This window comes from Molothrus aeneus, chromosome 19 (assembly GCF_037042795.1).
Source record: "Molothrus aeneus isolate 106 chromosome 19, BPBGC_Maene_1.0, whole genome shotgun sequence".
NCBI classification, from domain to species: Eukaryota; Metazoa; Chordata; class Aves; order Passeriformes; family Icteridae; genus Molothrus; species Molothrus aeneus.
This window is the reverse complement of record NC_089664.1, coordinates 7,788,674-7,806,009: the sequence shown is the minus strand read 5'-3', so window position 1 is coordinate 7,806,009 and position 17,336 is coordinate 7,788,674. Positions and strand designations below refer to the sequence as shown.

General features: G+C 42.7%; 2 protein-coding genes across 2 annotated transcripts; one reads left to right on the top strand and one right to left on the bottom strand.

Moving 5' to 3' along the window:
* Positions 1-110: 110 nt before the first annotated feature.
* On the top strand, positions 111-5,215 carry REXO4 (REX4 homolog, 3'-5' exonuclease). The gene is made up of 8 exons (XM_066562761.1): positions 111-445; positions 888-1,246; positions 1,529-1,681; positions 2,385-2,578; positions 3,029-3,117; positions 3,387-3,461; positions 3,720-3,794; positions 4,402-5,215. The coding sequence occupies exons 1-8, from the start codon at positions 251-253 to the stop codon at positions 4,501-4,503; spliced, it is 1,242 nt and encodes a 413-aa protein (XP_066418858.1). The 5' UTR covers positions 111-250; the 3' UTR covers positions 4,504-5,215.
* Positions 4,819-17,173, bottom strand: STKLD1 (serine/threonine kinase like domain containing 1). The gene is made up of 19 exons (XM_066562760.1): positions 17,159-17,173; positions 16,451-16,546; positions 15,971-16,015; positions 14,581-14,655; positions 13,861-13,965; positions 13,604-13,674; positions 12,892-13,007; positions 12,414-12,526; positions 12,160-12,320; positions 11,591-11,721; positions 10,873-10,956; positions 10,098-10,214; positions 9,424-9,558; positions 8,418-8,546; positions 7,465-7,602; positions 6,765-6,893; positions 6,351-6,488; positions 5,953-6,032; positions 4,819-5,123 (listed from the first exon to the last, which is right to left on the bottom strand). Exons 1-19 carry the CDS (start codon positions 17,171-17,173, stop codon positions 5,061-5,063), a joined length of 1,941 nt encoding a protein of 646 aa, XP_066418857.1. The 3' UTR covers positions 4,819-5,060.
* Positions 17,174-17,336: the final 163 nt, after the last annotated feature.

Sequence of the window (17,336 nt, the reverse complement as noted above, 5' to 3'; positions counted from 1 at the left end):
CCTGCGGACACACCCGTGTGGGGTGGGGGTCACCCCGCGACCCCCAGCCCCGGAACCACGGAACCGCCCCCCCTCCGCCCCGGAACCCAAGCGCGGGCCGGCGTTTCCCGGCGGGGCGGTGCGGCGCTGTGCCGGTCCCCCTGCGGTAGCGCCGGCCCGGGTGGGACTCGCTGTCCCCTGATCCCGCTCCCGGTCTCGGTCTCGGTCTCGGTCCCGGTCCCGGTCCCGGTCCCACCCCGCTGAGGCCCCCATGGCCAAGCAGAGCCCAGCGGAGCCGCAGGCGGCGGGGCCGAGCGGCGTGGCCCGCGGGAAGAGCAAGAAGAAGAGGAAGAAGAGGAAGGCCCTCGGGGAAGCGGCGGCCGCCTCCAAAGGCCCCGGCATGGCGGCTGTGGGTCCCCCCCGCAACCCGCAGGAGTTCTCCTCCAACTGGAAGGCGCTGCAGGAGGTGAGGGGGACCGGGGGATGCGGTGGGGACAGCCCCGGGGAGCTGGGACAGGGAAGCGGGGGGGCCGTGCTGGCAGTGCCTGAATGCAGCTCCGCGGGGCAGGGACACCTCCCACTGTCCCAGCAAACCCCAATGTCCAGCCCGGCCCCCTTGGGCACTGCAGGGATCCAGGGACAGCCTCAGCTGCTCTGGGCACCCTGTGCCAGCGCCTCCCCACTCTCACTGAGAAGAATTTCTTCCCAAAATCCATCTAACAGTGCTTGAAGTCATTCTCTTTGTCCTGTCACTCCAGGGTCTTGTCAATAGTCCCTCTCCCCCTTTCCTGAAGGCTTCTTTTAGGTACTGGAAGGACACAATTAGGTTGCTCTAAAGCCTTCTCTTTTCCAGGCTCTTTATCTTTTTATTTTTGTTTTGTTTTGTTTTTTGTTTAATGTCATTTTAGCTGCTGAAACAAAAGGCAAATAACTCCAAGAAGCCCATCTCCACGGGTCAAACAGACACCAAAAAGAAGCAGCCACTCAAAGCAGCCAAAAGCCCAGAAGTCCCAGCAGTCAATGGGAATGGGAATGTGGTAAAGGCCAAATCCACAAATAAAATGGACAATGGTGCTGCTAAAGCCTGTCCTCCTTTGGCCAAGCCAGAATCCAAGGGGGTTACAGCAAATAAGAACTTAAATGGCACCAAAAGCAATGGGAAAGGCAGCAAAGAAAAAAAGGAAAATGGCATTGTTGTGAAGGAGAAGGATGAGCTGAAACACAAGAGGAGGAAAGCTGAGGAACACGTGGAGCAGCAGCCCAAAGAGTGAGTATTTCAGGCAGCAGCCCTGGATGTGAATATTTATTTGGGGAGGAGCACAGAGAGGTACATTCCAAACAGCTGCACTTTTCCAGACTAAATTCTGAAAGAAGTAAGGAACATTTTGCCCCAACTCCTCAGACACAGCAAGAAAACTGCAGAGGTGCCAGTCATAGACTTAATTTTCACAGGGTTTATCTCTTGGTTTTAAAAGTAAACATACTTTTTGTACAACAGATACCAGATTGCTTTGAGAGTGTTAAATGTAATTAAATCTGTTCTTCCTAGGGCTGACATCTGGTTTGATGATGTTGATCCCAAAGATATTGAAGCAGCACTAGGACCTGAAGCAGCAAAAATTGCCAGAAGGAACCTGGGGCTTGAAACAGAGCAATGCCAGTCTGTGGAGCAGGTGCTGGTTAAGGAAAAGGCTTTTGATGGGTGAGTGACATTGCAGGGGGAAGGATGGAATGAGAGTGTGAGGAATGGGAAGATAGAAACTTCCAGAGACAGTGAAAGGTTTGATCTGCAACCTTAGAAGCAGCTTAGATTGATGTAAAAATAAAGTACACAGACATTAAGCAGAAAAATCATAAACTCATGTTTCTACAGTTGTAAGTAAGAGTATACCTTAAGTAAGTAAAAAACTGTATTAATAAAATAGTGAAGGGTTTATAATGTCAGGGTGTAATTGTACAGAGTAAGCTAAGAGTTTAGAAGTTATAACAGAAACATCTGTGTACATGTACATAATAGCCCATTAGATAAAAGTGTACACAGTGCAGTAGAAATAAGCAATAGAAAAGTAAAATAAACTTTGTAGCAACTGTCTGTTAGATTAGAAAGTTATATATTGTCTTGTAACAAAGAATTTATAACTACTCTTTAGCCATAACTGATTACTTACTCTCCTAAATCTCACAGCCTCTGAGACTAATGTTTATTTGTATTTATCTGTAGTTCCATCCCTTCAATTAAACAATAACAATAATATCAGAGCTATCAGACTGGCTTCTGATAACTGACCTGCACAGGGAGCTGACATCTCCCTGCCTCTGCTGCCAGGCTTTGCCCTGCTCACATCAAGGTGTGACCCTTGTCAGCTCCTGCAGAGGTGTCCCCAAGGTGTCCCTTTGCCTTCCAGGCTGACCAGGGCCGTGGCCATGGACTGTGAGATGGTGGGGGTGGGCCCCAAGGGCGAGGACAGCATCCTGGCTCGGGTGTCCATCGTCAACCAGTTTGGCAAGTGTGTTTATGACAAGTATGTCAAGCCCACGGAGAAGGTGACAGACTACAGGACAGCTGTCAGTGGCATCCGGCCTCAGAACATAAACTCAGGTACCAGGGGTCCCCCCAAAGAGGGAGAGTTCAGTGGGTTGTCACAGAAGCCTCATTGGCTGAGCTTGGAACAGTTTGAGACCTAATTTGGGAAAACAAAGTGCTGAGATTTGATTTAACTTAATGCTAAGAAAAACTGTGGGAAGAAGTGTTTTTATACAGTGATCACTAACACCTTTGAAAGAATTAACTGGTGGAATATGGTGTAAAAAAAAATCATGTTCTTTTCATGCTGTGCTCTTTATAGAGTTCTCTATACCCTTGAAGGAATTAATTGGTGGAACATAGTATAAAAAAAATAAATTTCTTTTCTCATTATGGAATTCTCTATGCTCTAGCAAGCAGAGATTCAGTGTACTGTACAATAATAACAGTCCCAGGAATCAGTTACTTCCCAGAAAAGATGCAATGGTTGCTCATGGAAAGTGTTTCCTTGTGTGGCATTTTTAGGTGAAGACTTTAAAACGGTTCAGAAGGAGGTGGCTGAGATCCTGCAGGGAAGGATTTTAGTTGGACACGCCCTACGGAATGACCTAAAGGTACACTGAACATGAACTTTCTGATACATCATTCTGGATCAAGGGACACTGAAAATGGAGTTTCTGATCCATCATTCTGGATCAAAGGAACACATCGGAGCTCCTGGAGACCTCCTGAATGCAGCCCTGCCCAGCCCTGGGTCTTGTCCTTTCGTGGCTTTTAAGTGTCTCTTACAATGGATGGGAAGAAACAATGAGCAGCTGCACATTCAGCTCTGTAAAGTTTCATGCAATAACACATTATAGACTGAAAATGTCATTTTTTCTAGGTCCTACTTCTTGATCACCCTCACAAGAAGATCAGGGACACACAGAGATACAAACCTTTCAAACAGAGAGTTGAGGTAAGAGACTGCTGGGAAGGTGCTCAATTAACAGACTCCAGAGCTGCTGACTCACTCCTGTGCTTGCTTTTACCTCACCCTGTTCCTTCTTTCCTACCTATGCACACTCAAATCTCCTAATTCATTAATTATTCCTGGTATTTCACCAGCAGAGACTAAGATATGCTATTCTTTGAGGACCATATTTTTATATAACACCCATCTCTGTTATTTCGAGTCCTGTGAGACAGCATGGTTTATGATCTGTTCTGTCCCCAGAGTTCCAGGCCATCCCTGAAGCTGCTCTGTGAGAAGCTGCTCAATGTCCAGGTGCAGACAGCAGAGCACTGCTCGGTAGGTACCTGCTCAGAACAGGCAGCTCTGGCTCCTGGTTCAGTCCCCAGTGCTGTGCCTTCATCCCAGTGGAACTCAGCAAGTTCTGCTTGGACTGCAGCAGCAGTGAGATTGTCATCTCAGCTTGCTCACTGTTCATTCATTTCATAAACAACTTCTGCACAAGTCACTTCTTAACTCTGAATTCTTGTTAAAATTCCCAGGGGGAAAGGCAGTGATCAAGATCTGCTTAACCTAAAGCAGCATTGTGCACTGTGGCAGGATTGGTAAACGGTGGGAGAGGCTACACCTGAACCTCAGCAGATCCTTTATTTCAGTGGGCAGGAGGATGGAAAAGAGGAATGAACTGGGGAAGCAAAACTGGGAGGGGAGCTCACAGATACTGTATCAATGACAAAATTCTCTTTAAGACTTTCCAAGTAACAATCAGAAATACACAGCCTTGTGGTGGGCCCTGGACTCTAAATACACCATTTATCCCTTTCCCTTGGCACTGAGCCTACATGTAAAAAGAGATCATGAAATGTTAATTGGAAGGATGTATGAAAATGATGGAAGATTTAGCTGTTTATTATCTCACATCCTTGTCTGGTCTGTTCTCTCTCAGATCCAGGATGCACAAGCAGCTATGAGACTTTACACCCTGGAGAAAAAGAAGTGGGAAGCTGCTGTTAAGAACAAAGCTAACAAGAAAAATTATAAAACTTAAAAAACACAGGGCAGAATCTTTCATCTGCAGCATTTGCTGGTTTGATGTCACATTCCAAATTTGGAGATAAGTCAGAACTGACAGCAGCTACTTGATAAAATCAATCCAAAGACAATGCTACAATAACCTGGAAGTACAGGAATGCTGCTGGTTTCCCTGTGCCTGATGCCTGCTACTGTGCTCAAACAACCTTTGTAACAAATGCCTAAATGCCTGCAGTTGGGAAGAACTTCATCAGTTAAATTTCTTCAACAGAAATAGACACTGAATAAGCTAAAACAATTAAATTATGATAGAAGAAGGAAGAAACTGTCATTGCTTTGTCAAAACTCCAGGGATTCAAATCTTTATTTCAAGTATGTTGAGGCCCACAAAGTGAGGTCTACTGCAAGGTGAATTCTTAATTATTGCTGTTAGTTACACAGTTGTGGTACCCAAACCATCAATAAATACCTGTTTGTATATTATTAATAGCCCAGTATTCTTTTTTTCTGGTGAGAAGAATCCTCTTCTGGAGGATCCAGGCTTTTGTATCCAGCAGTAGCCAAGTCTTGTTCTCAGACAAAGCATTTTTCCTTCCTCAGTTTCGAAAGTGTTGCATCCACCAGGGTCTGAATGTCCTGAAGGGAACCATGAGAATTGTCAGACAGAAGATTACCTTGTTGCTCTACTTATTTTTGTATTCATTTATTAATAAAAACAATGTGTCTAACACAGGTCTTTGAAGTGGCTGCTGTTACAACAGGAGAGGGAGCTTCTCCCCATCTGTGATTATTTTTTTCTGTGCTACCTTGTGGCTGCAGTGTTCATTTTAGGGGTGCAGGCAATGAACAGTTTGTGACTGTCTTTGAAAACAATTCTGTAAATACATAACTAAAATCAGCAGAATTAAGACTAGCCAGTTTTATTGGCTTGATGAACAAACCTAATTATTGGTTTCTTGCCAGCAAGCCCTTGCAGAAGAAATATTAGTGTAACACATTAAATAGCTCTGATAACTTTGCTGGTTTCTTTTTTTTTTTTTCAGTGACTACTTGGTGAAATTCAATGTAAGTTAAATTTTTCCACAAACTGTCAGAAATATTTTGTTGGAGTTTTTTTTTTTTTTTTTTTTTTTTTATTTGTTAACAATGCCATTTCCAAACCAAAAATAAATTGGATGTAATATACTTATGGCTTTATTCCTGTAAACTTCAGCCTGGTTTAACATGAGGACTGTAATAAATTAATGTAATGTTGCAAGAGACCCGAACATTTTTTTTAATTTTGGTATTAACGACAACAAGAAAAACAAATTTCAACCATTTGTTCTCAGTAATTAGAACTATGCTTCCAAACTCACTCTTCACTCCACATGCAGCTAATTCTCTAAATTTCTGCACTATGATCAAATCCCTCACCAGAAATAATATACTGATTTATTTTATTATCACAGAGACTTCTCCATACCGTGCTAAATGGAAACTGGAGTTTTATTTCAGACAGCAGCTTTTCCATTTTCTGGGACCTCATATTCAGCATAACGTCATCTGCAGTGCCAATGAACAAGAAAATTTATGATTACAGCACAACTGCCAGTGGAGCAAGAGCTGAAGGAGCACAGGGAAAGGACAGAGCTACACAAGGAGGAGGCAAGAGAAAATGAAGTTAAAATGTTTTACCATCAGAGTGGTATTTGTTTGGAACAAGTGGAGTGAATTCTCAGGAGGATGAATGCAATTTTCTCAGACATAAAGTCTTTCCTGAGAGCAGCTAACATGTCCCTGAGAGCTGCTGTTGTGGTTTTACTGATTTTGGGGCTGGGAGAGAGGAGGACACTCAACAAGTGGCAGCAGCAGCCATCTCACCATACTGAACCATCTTGTTCATCAGCAGGCACAGAGCCTCTGCCACCCCTGGCTGGTGGGAATGAAGGTGATATTCCTCTTTGATCAGCTCTGTTCCACTGCCCTTTGAGTCCAGCAGAATTGCCAAAGCTGCAGTTTCTGCAAGGAAGACAAACACTGCTGGAGCTGCAGACTGCAGCATCTGCTTCCCATCCCCTCAGCAGCTGGCTCATGGCACGTTTGCAGCAAGTTGTGCCCATTATTTTCAGTCCTCCTAACAACTATTCTGAAACATAATTCTGTACAAGTAGAAGATATCTTCAGGGTCAGATATGCAGCTGACACTGTCATGCAGGGCAGAAATGATTTTAATGATTGTTTTCATGTTGATGGAGCTGATTGGTAATGGATTAAAGCAGAACTGCTGAATGTTACCTGAGAGCCTCACAAGGCTGGCTAAAGCCAGGCAGCCATTCTGCACCAGCCTTGCTCTTTCTGGGTTCATCCTGAGTGCATCCAGCAGAAGTGCTGCTGTGGGCTCATAGTCACTGTCAGCTAAGCAACCTTTAAAGAAAAAAACAAAACACACAAAAAACCCCAAAATTTCAGTATCCTTCAGGCCAGAAGAATAAAGAGTCCTGAATACTCAACTTATTCTGCTAATGGGGAATAGAAATGAGATTGCTGAGAGTGTTTTGCTCAGCTTTTCCCAGTGGAATGATGGCACAAGGGCAGGCAATAGGTAAATGTGACAATATTGTTGCATGAGGAAGAAATAAGACAAAGTAGTACTGCAAGGATGGGTTCCCCAGTGCAAATGATAGTGAAAGATTATTTCTTTTTTAACATGAAATACTGTTCCAAATCAACCAAGCAAATTAGCTGTCCACCAGTGGACTCCCTATTAGCAGTATCTGGTGATTTAATTGCTACAGCTCATCAAAAATGGCTTCATTAGGGAGCCACAGAGCGAGTGCAGGGAAGAGCAACCCAGAGAGGATGCAAGTTCCTCACTCTGCTGCCATCTGCAGAGCCTCTCCAGCCCAGCAGCCTGGATTGCAGTGTCACCACTGACACATGGACATCCCAGCCTTTTCCATGCCCAAGGGACAACAGGGAAACTGGGATCACACACCTTGGAGTGCCAGTGCCCACAGAGCTGAGCAGGCAGACTCTGCAACGACTCCATTGTGGAGGTGCTCCTGAAGCACTGCTGAGGTGACAGGGAGAGCACTTGCCAGCACTGCTTGGTCTGCATTATCCTCTGAATTACCTTAGCAGAAAGGAAATGCACCAGGCAGAGTTATTTAATGAAGTAATGTTATCATTGTATGTCAAATTATATGAGTAAAACCTTAATGGGTGCTGGCATTGGAATAATGCAACATTGTTTTAGTCTGGAGGGCAGCAGAGGGAAGGAATCAAAAATGTACAGAACCAAACCAAGTGCTACAGAACTAATAAATAATTCTGTTTATTGGAGAAAGCTGAACTTCTGCAGGAAGTAGTGTTCTTTGTCATTTAAATTATGCATAGGGATCACAGCAAGAAGCCTCCAGAAATAACCACAGTTTTGACAGTATCCAGGCTGCAGGATGGAAATTCAGCTGTCCCATAAATCCAATGGGTAATTTGCTGCACAGAGGGAATAAAACACACCAGGTGAAACTGTGCACAAGCTGTGCTTCCAGCCTTGCATGATGATCAGAACACCACACACCTCCACAAGAACACATCACAAACAAATCAGTAAATATGAAAACAGGTCACATCTTGGCCTGAACGGCTCAAGTTTGACACTTTATCACATAAAGGGCTGCTAAAAAACTCCACATTAATTTTTGTTTTTATCTAACTCTGGATCATGAAGTGATGGTAGCAGTGCTGTGGAAACAACTCTCCAGAATCACAAAATCAGATTGGTTTGGGTTGGAAGGAATCTTAAAGATCATCTCATCCTATTTCCCCGGAACAAGAATGGGAGAAAATCCAATCCCAGCGACAGGAATGTCTGAACCCAATTAGGCTCAATACCTGCTGCCCTTCAATCACATGAGTGCAGGCACAATACTCCTGTGTTTTACTCACCACTCACAGCCAAACTCCAGAGAACAGCACAGCAAGAGAAGCAGATCTTGTCATTATGAAGAAAACGTCTCAAAATTGACAGAAGGTCTGGAATGATTCCAACTTTCCTTAAGTTCTCTGCAGCTACTTCTGAAAACCACAGAAATTCTATAGAATCTGGTATTTCTGACCCACTCACTGGCCTGGAAACAGGCAGCACTAACGTGTTTAAACTGAGATAACAGAGACGTAACATGAGCCCATCAGCTGGACAAAAGGAAGCAAGAGAACAGACCGAATTCTTTAACAAGATCCACTTAACACATCTGATCCTTTCAAATGCATGCCTGGCCATCCTTCTTCCTCACAGACTGGGAGTTCACAGAGCACGAAAGGAACTGAGAGGGTGTAAATTACAATTTTTTACCTGTTTCCATTTTAATGATTCAAACTAAGCTTCAGAATTAGGAAACGCTGGGTAGAAATAGTTTGGCCTTAGACATGATTCTTTGTAATCATTATTTTGAAGATTTCTCCCTTGCTGCTAAATCCTACTGTAACCATTTCTAAAAACATCTTTGATGACTGTTGAACTGACACTGAAAACAACTAAAAATATTATAAATATTTAGCAATTACAAGTTCAGAAGAAAAGAGAACAAAGCAGAGAAGTTAGGGAGAATGGTTTCAATTCATCACAGCAGAGTCCAAAATAGAATTCAGGTTCTGTGCCCTCATTTTCTCAAGCACTACTATTTGCAGAGTTTTTACTTGTTTCCAAACCAAGAGGAAATACAGAATTGTATCTTTTAGAGTAAATCTCTGAAGCCTCAGCATTGTATCTTAAACTTTCAGGGTTGTTATCATTATCTGCTCAATCTTACCAATATTACCACTATGAAATTAATAATTACCCACAGACATCCACACCTCTCAGTGAAATCACAAGTTCTGCATTATATCTTGGATTTGTTTCAAAAAGTAAAAAAATATTAAGATTCCCCAAAGAATGAGCAAGGTGACCCACCACTGGCTGAAACCATCATCAATAATGTGCAGAGCATTGAAAGGAATTCTTCATTTTCAGAATGTTTCCTCACTGTGTGTAACAGGCAGCTGGCCACACTCTCATCCAGGGCCATCATCACCCCCTGTTTCAGAGCTGTCACCACCAACATTGGAATAGAACAAAGATTTCAGTGGTTTTGAATGAAATCTGAACCCCCTGACCTGCAATCAGCATAGCAAAATACTCAATTAGCAGCATTTCTTCACATAAAATAAGCTAAACTTTAAACATTAATTTTCTGAAACTCAATTCTTAGCATTTTTAAGCTCCTATCATCAGGCGGTTTTGGGGTAAATTGCCATGAAAGCAACAGCAGGGACCACACAAGAGACCCAAAACCACTTTTATGGTTTAAAATGTAAACACCAAAACAACAAGAGTCTTATTTATGCCCTCTAGCAACACTCCACATGACATGAAAACTTGGTTGGACAAGATTAGAACCTATATTTAAAATTAACTCTTAGCACAGAATTGCTGTGTGCCAGTCCTGAAGGAAGGCCATGAGAATTCAGAAAGCTGCTTCAATTCCTTTAGTTCTTTAAATTCATCCCCTAAGATTGTTAATTGAGCAGGTAATGGGTTCAGTAATCTTTACAAGACCCAGCAGAAGGAGGAAATCTTAATTGTACCTTGACTAAGAATTTCAAGCAATAAAGTGCAGCCTTCTACTTGTAAATCCAGAGAATCTGTGTGAACCTTCATGGCAAGAGTGATCACTTCTGTGCATGTTAGCAGATAGGGGAATGCTGTAGGGAAAAAAATTCTTTGAGAAAAGCTCTTGAATCAAAGAGAACAAAACAGAGTGAATTGTTTTAATCTGTGTGGGAAATGTCTCCTATCAATTAAAGCTAAGAAAAACCCTGAGTTTTAACATCATAAGCCAGTGCCAGCATTCAAGTGCTGTCAAAGGGCAGAGCATTTTATAACTGATTTAACACAGTGCTTTGAATTATGAACCTTGATCTGAAAGCTTCTTTTGAAAAATGTGCAGCTTCTGGGAGAAAATACACAGCTGTCACCCTCAGAGCTTCACAGACACAGGAATTAGCCACGTGGAGCTTCCTTTTGCTCTGCCAGCCTTGCAGCCTCAGGAATTACCCCCAGATCATTCCAGGGCTTGTGGAAATTACCTTCCTCAAATGTCAGTTTGTTGCCAATTCAAATATCACAGGGGTTTTTTCCCCCAGTGCCCATTTTTATTATCCAGTAAAACCCCTCTGCTGGTTAACAAAAGCATGTACAGAACAAGTACTACCACAATCCCATCACTACTGGCCTGCAGAAATAGGAAGAGAGCAATTTCATTCTCATTTATGGGCATTAGAAATGTTTTCCTCTTCCTATTATCTCAAAATGTAAGGAAGGAGCAGAATAAATAAATAAATAGATCAAATAGTGCCTTACCAGTTTTATCCTCTACAAAGCTGGCAAGGTATTGAATGCCTTCAGCCTGGACTTCTTCAACATCCCAGGAAGCCTGCATGAATGCTGAGAAACCAAGGAAATTCTTCCAACCATTCCACACAAACACTTGCACAAAGCACTCAGATTGTCTCTGTTTTGTGCAAGATGTGAATTCATATGAATGAAAATAATGAAATTTGGGATTGATGAAAAGAGAGTTTTCCCCCCAACTCATTAAACATTTCAATATTACCAAGTGTTGTGATTCACTATATATATATATATATATATATATATTTTTGGGAACCTGTTGGAATATTAAATCAGCAGGGATAGGAGCTTTAAATGCATTATTCCAAAAGACTTTTCAGATTAAAATAACAGCTTCCTTACTTCCTTACAGAAGGAAAATAATGGAGCAGATCCCTTGTGGCATGAATCAGCAAACATGTTACAATGCAAACAAAATAAGTGGAGCTCCCAAATTTTCTGTGGAATGACCTCTGACCCTGTTTAACTTTTGTAGTAGGAATGGCTGAGAACCTTAGGAATTTAGAGGAAAAGTTGCATAGTGATCCTTGCTCCACCAAAGAATATCCCATTCTATTGCAGGTAAAATGAGTGGCCAAGAATTTATTCCCAATCAGAAGACATCCTGACTAAAAGGGTCTATTTCCTGTGAAAATCACCTTTACATTAATCTTATTCTCCTTATTACCTAGAACACTTTCAACTCCTCCCTGCAAGAGCTCATCTCTTATTGTGGGAGGCAGAGACTTCTTCAGTTTTATTGAGATGTCCCCAGCAAAAGTCAGGCATTTCCCAACAAATGGATCAGTGACCAGATCCCTGGAATTTTGAGAGACAAAAGCAGCACCAGTGAGTTAGGACTGGTAAGTTGGAAAAGAAAGAAATCTACAGACATTGTTTCATTTTGATATAAAAAACCCCTAATATTACTTCTAGACTAGATTATTTTTGACAGAACTTAAACAATTTACTTCCAAACAGCTCAAGAAAGAGCTCACATTGCACAAGCCATGCTTAGGTGTCAAGTTCAGACTCATAAAATTGTGTATAACATGAATTTATGACATAACTGCAAAAAGGGACACCTGTGCATCTCAGTGTCCACTCTGAAGGAACATCAAGTCTTCAATAATTCAATTTGTTGAGGCAGGAGGATAAGCAATGTTAACCCTTTCCAACAGCAGTGAACATTCCTAATTTGTGGAAGTAGGAGGGGTTTAGGACAAAATAAATCAAGGGAAGGCAGCCAGAACTCACCTTGCTGTGGGCCTCATGCTGGGCTCAATCTGCAGCATCATCAATAAAAGTGGAAAGAAAGGCAAATAGTTTCTTTCTCCATCCTGCATCAGGGTCAGGACTCTCTCAAGGCAGCTGCTGTCCCCTCTGATTCCCTGCAGTAAGGATTTTATCTCTTCTGCCTGGGAAGAGCACAGTGCCAGAGAGCCCCACACACTCAGATCTCCTGATGAGCCCAGGACCCTTTAAATCCCTAATAAATCATTCTTACACACATTCAGAACAAAGCAGCTCATCATATCAAGGAGGACACAGCCCAGGGACCAGATGTCAGATTTCTCAGTGAAAGAAAACCCAAATGTTTCTGGAGCCATCCAAGACTTGCTTTCTGTAGAAACAGGAATCATATGGTGACATTGCTGACATTGTGCTTCCAAAAACTACAAAACACTGTAACTAATGAATATTTCTCTAAGATATTCCTGAGGACAAAGCTAAAAAGGATTCCAAGTGTATTGATTGCAGAAACTCACACACATATCTACATTTTTCACTTGTGAACACAATTAATGCTGCAGACAAGTGCCTATGAAAATCCTATTTAGAAGGCAAATAGCTTAATGCAGAGAAAGGAGAGGGAAGATAACTTCCTCCTCTTTCCTAATTTTTCTCTGAGGACTAAAAATATCCACCACAACTGAAATCTTATAAAAATACAGTAGGAAAGGAAAAAATACCAAAACAAATGTCTACCTTCTTCCACTCTGATTTTCCATTTCAGCTCATCACTCATCAGTGTTTCAGTGCTGAAGTCACTCAGCATAAAGGATGGTTCACCAGTCACCAGGATGTTTGATGGCTTCAGATTTCTGCAACACAAATATTTCTGTCAGCCTGTGAAATTAGAGTCTAATCACATATAATTACAAATTCCCTGCATCTTTAGCCCTCAGAAGGTTTGGTTTGGGGTTTTATGGGGGTGGGGAATTGGTTTGGACATTTTTTGTTTGTGTTTTGTTGTGTTTTGTTTTTGTTTTTTTTTTTTTTTAATATACAAGTGATAATCAACCAAAAAACAATTATTTTCCTCTCTAAATACTTTAAAATTGTGCTTGGGACACAAAATGATCTGAGCATGGAATGCAAGGGTTCTCTCTTGTTCAGATACACAAACTTTGTCCATCATGGCCACCAAAATGTGACCATTTAAAGAGATGGACAATTTTTTAAATAGCCAAAAAAACCCCAAAAACCCCAGGAGATAATACTTCAATCAAATGAGTACTCCAGACAAAACTCAGGAAATAGGTAACTTCAGAAGTGAAAAAAAAAAACCAATCTAAAGTCTGGAACTTCTACCCCCTACTTCTCCTTTTGGAAGAGTAAAATTCCCTGGCTCTGAGCACTGCTGAACCAACATTGCAAAGAACAGGAGCCTGTCAAAGAAAATGAGATTTCTGCTCACCTGTGCCAAATATTTTGTTTGTGTATGTAAAACAAAGCATCCACCATCTGTCCCAGGAACTTCTGAACCACCTGTGGAGGGAAACAGACATGAAAGTGTAACACAAACAGAGGAACTTTCAAATATCTTTCAGAAGTGAGTTTTGAAAACCACCCTCCTGTGCTTTGAAGGCTTTAGGGAGGATTTTCAGAAAGAAGGAATACCATAAAAGCAACAAGTCTCTCAGTTCAAACAGGTGCCTCTTCTGTACTTTTTACCATGTTTGATATCTTTTCTGACTTCTGCCTCTTTTCCCTGATTAGAGCTGAGAGATCTCCTTGGCCTGAGTGCTGCATTACCAGGCAGAGGAACAGAGATGAGACCTGCAATAAAACATTGCACCAAAATTCCTGAATTGTTTGCAGGTAACAGAGACAAACCAAACTGGTGGGTGTGATGTTCATAGTACAAAAGGGTTCTGAGATGATTTTTCTCTCACAGAAGAGACAACATTTAATTTCTTTCATGTAAAATACAGCATGCTTATTGTTTTGGCAAATAAAACAAACCACCACTATCAAGCATCTTATCTGAAGCTGTATGGGATGATTCAAATCAAATAATACATCCATAAAATCATCAAAGGTTCTGTCCAAGCACTGAAGAAAATCTGCCAATAAGTAAATCAGGGCTTTCAGCTTCTTGTGGTCCCCTATAGAATGGTTTTCATGCAGGCATGAAAATCAGAATTGCACACTAATTCCCATCAGAATCTGGAGTCTGCCATGTGATGGACTCCAATCCATACATATTCACAGCTTTTTAGTGTGTGTATTCAGGAGCCAAAAAAAAAAAAAAAATCAGGATTGTTTCAAATAAAAAAACCTTATTTTTTAGCATCTCACCCCAATGATCCCAAATTTAAATCTGTGAACAGGCTCGTGTGCCTAGAACATCAGCCACACATTCCACTTGAACTGATCCTGTTCCATTCTCACCTCATTATTCCAAGTCAGGAACAATTCTTTGTAAGTACAGATGTTAACATGGCAGAGTTTTAGCAAATCCATTGCCTGCACAGAAAAAGATAAAATAGAGACAGCTTTCTATAGCTACACAGTCCTTCCCTTTAACAGGACCTTAAATAACACCCAAAGCCAGTTCCTCCCTTGTTCATGCCACATTTCTGATCAAACTCTTCCAAAGTGCCAGCTCTGTTAAATACTTGCATACACAAATGTGGAAAGAAGGAAAATATTTCACCCAGCACTGCAACAGCCTTGTGAGATATAAACAGAGATATAAACTGATCCACAGGGAGATGATGTGTGAACCACCCCCTTCTTCAGTTCCTAACATCCTAACCTGAAAACATTTCTTAGAATCTAAGTCAGGGTGATTTTTCAAGTGCAGCTATTATTTCCTGTAACCTCCATGCAAGCTTGAACCTCAGCAAATACAATGGCAGGAGATATTTTTATCTCCTTGAAGGTGGTTTCTGTGCAGGGCTCTAACAAATCCTCACCGCTTCAGCAAATTTGCTGATTATGTGGAAGATAAAAAGAATTCAGGTCACTCTCCTGTAGTTGTGTTTGCGGCTGTGCAGGCACAAAAGAAAAAAGCTAAAAAGAGCCAGGCTCCCAAATGGCACAACTGCATTTATTTTAATAGATGTAATTCAATATTTATTTCAACAGAAAAAGTTGAACAAGTTTTACTGGCAATGCAATATTTGGTACAGAAAGAGGTCAGAAAGGTCTGACCAGGATAAAATATCTGCACAGGCATTTATTCTCCTTCTTTTCCAACTCCAGATGCCATGCATACTGGGCACTGGGAGACTCATCCATCATGTGCTATTCCACATTTTATTTATTTTATTGAAACCATTCTTGGTCTTTTAAGAAAATTTCTGATGCTACTTACTCAAGGCATTATGACAAAGTTTGCATCAAATAAAAAGGGTACCACAAAGGGAGAAAATAATTCACAATAAAAACGTTCAACTCTGAGAAATGAGCATATAATGAAATATGTTACCTAGACATCGAGTTATTAATAATAAACTACAAAGAGACCAAGGTTCTCCTTCAGCTTAAAGGCCAAAAGGATGAGTTTTGTCCTTTGGCTTCACAAAACAAAAAAAAAAAGTCTGAGAAGGAACTATCCTCTGAGAAGAGCTATCTATTTGAATTTACATATCCATAAATAACAACAATTACTACAAAACCCTGGCCTGAGCCCGAGCAGAGGGCAGAGAGCACACCCCACAAATAGTCCTACCTGATTTACTTATTTACTCAGCTAATCCTTGCAGATAAAAGACTTGGTTCTACCAAGACTTTGGTCTTTGTAAGTGAAGTAGTAAAGAAAAGACTGCACCAATACCTCCTTCAAGGCCACATTTGCTTGGTGTTGGTCAATGCATTCAACCTGCACCAAACAAAAGACAGGGCTGATATTGTAACAGAAACATCAGGGAACTTCAAGCCAGAGCACTTTTAGCAAGGTGCAAATGACATCAATTTTCAATGACAGGTCAAATCCCTCATGTTTGGGGCAGTTTTGGTGTCAGGAGATGGGTAAAACAGAGCTGAAAATACGTGTGTGACAGACAGTGTTTCTACACTGAGCTGAGACCACTGAGGGGACCTCACTAGGCTGCTGCCCTTTCCCCACTTTGAGCCTCAACATTCCACAAAACTGATCTGAATCTCCCATTTTCCCAAAAAGCAGCACTGTAACAGGCAAGCCTGCTCTTATCCAGCAGTTCAGCTGCCCAGCATGGGTCTCTCTTGCTACTATCACCGTGCCCCTGGAGACAACAAACATGCCACACTCTTGTTTTCGTAGCAACCACCTGCTCACCTGCTTTATTGCATATTTCTTCTGGGCACCCTGCTCTGTTCTCAGCTGAGCCACCAGCACCATGCCCAGTGCCCCAGGCTGGAGCTGCTCCAGCACCTGCACAGGGCACACCCAGAGCACCTGCTCAGCTAGGGCAGAACAACCGAGGCAAAAAAAAAAAAAACCCTTCCACACAGAAAACTCCTGCAGCTCCCCAGGGCAGGACTGGGGACACCTTCACCCAGCCCCTGAGAGGAGCACAGGCTTTGGGACACCCCTACCTTGGACACCCCCACCTTCACCCAGCTCCTGAGAAGAGCACAGGCCTTCCCTCACCTCCCCTTCAGGGCATTCCCTGTGCTGAAAACATCCCCAGGACCATGGAACACCTCAGGGCCGCTCAATCCCCACCTCCTTTGGTTGTGTGCTGCTCCCAGGGGTGCCCACACCATCCCCAGGGCCATGGACCCCTCATAAACCCCTCCAGCATCACTTTACCCACTCAGAGCCACTCACACCATGTCCCCAAGGGTATCCTGGTCACAGACCCCTCATAAACCCCTTCAGTGCCACTTGATCCACTCTGACCCACCCACACCATGTCCCAAATGTCCCCTGGTCACAGACCTCCCCCCTCAGGGCTATGTAACCCACACAGACCCCTCCAGCACCACTGACACCCCCACAATGCTGCTTATTGCCAGGCAGAGCTTGAGTTGAGGGCAGCACCTCATATTTTTCCATGGCAGGGACACAGCCCGGCCTCCCACCCGGGACCGTGGGGCAGCGGCCCTGGGGGCGTGAGACCCCCTCTCACACAAGAGTGCGGCGGGGGCGCGGCTCCTTTAAGAGCGTCGAGGGGCGTGTCCGGGGGCGTGTCCCGGCGGGGAGGCCCCGCCCCCCGCGC

Bases quoted from the DNA above. Each gene is read 5' to 3' on its own strand.
- REXO4 (XM_066562761.1), top strand. From the start codon at position 251: ATGGCCAAGCAGAGCCCAGCGGAGCCGCAGGCGGCGGGGCCGAGCGGC. The intron at 1,247-1,528 runs GTGAGTATTTCA...TGTTCTTCCTAG, and splicing joins GTGGAGCAGCAGCCCAAAGA to GGCTGACATCTGGTTTGATG. The intron at 1,682-2,384 runs GTGAGTGACATT...TTTGCCTTCCAG, and splicing joins AAGGAAAAGGCTTTTGATGG to GCTGACCAGGGCCGTGGCCA.
- STKLD1 (XM_066562760.1), bottom strand. The intron at 10,215-10,872 runs GTAAGGCACTAT...TTTTCCCTACAG, and splicing joins CTTTGTAGAGGATAAAACTG to CATTCCCCTATCTGCTAACA. The intron at 9,559-10,097 runs GTACAATTAAGA...TGGTGGTGACAG, and splicing joins GCTTGAAATTCTTAGTCAAG to CTCTGAAACAGGGGGTGATG.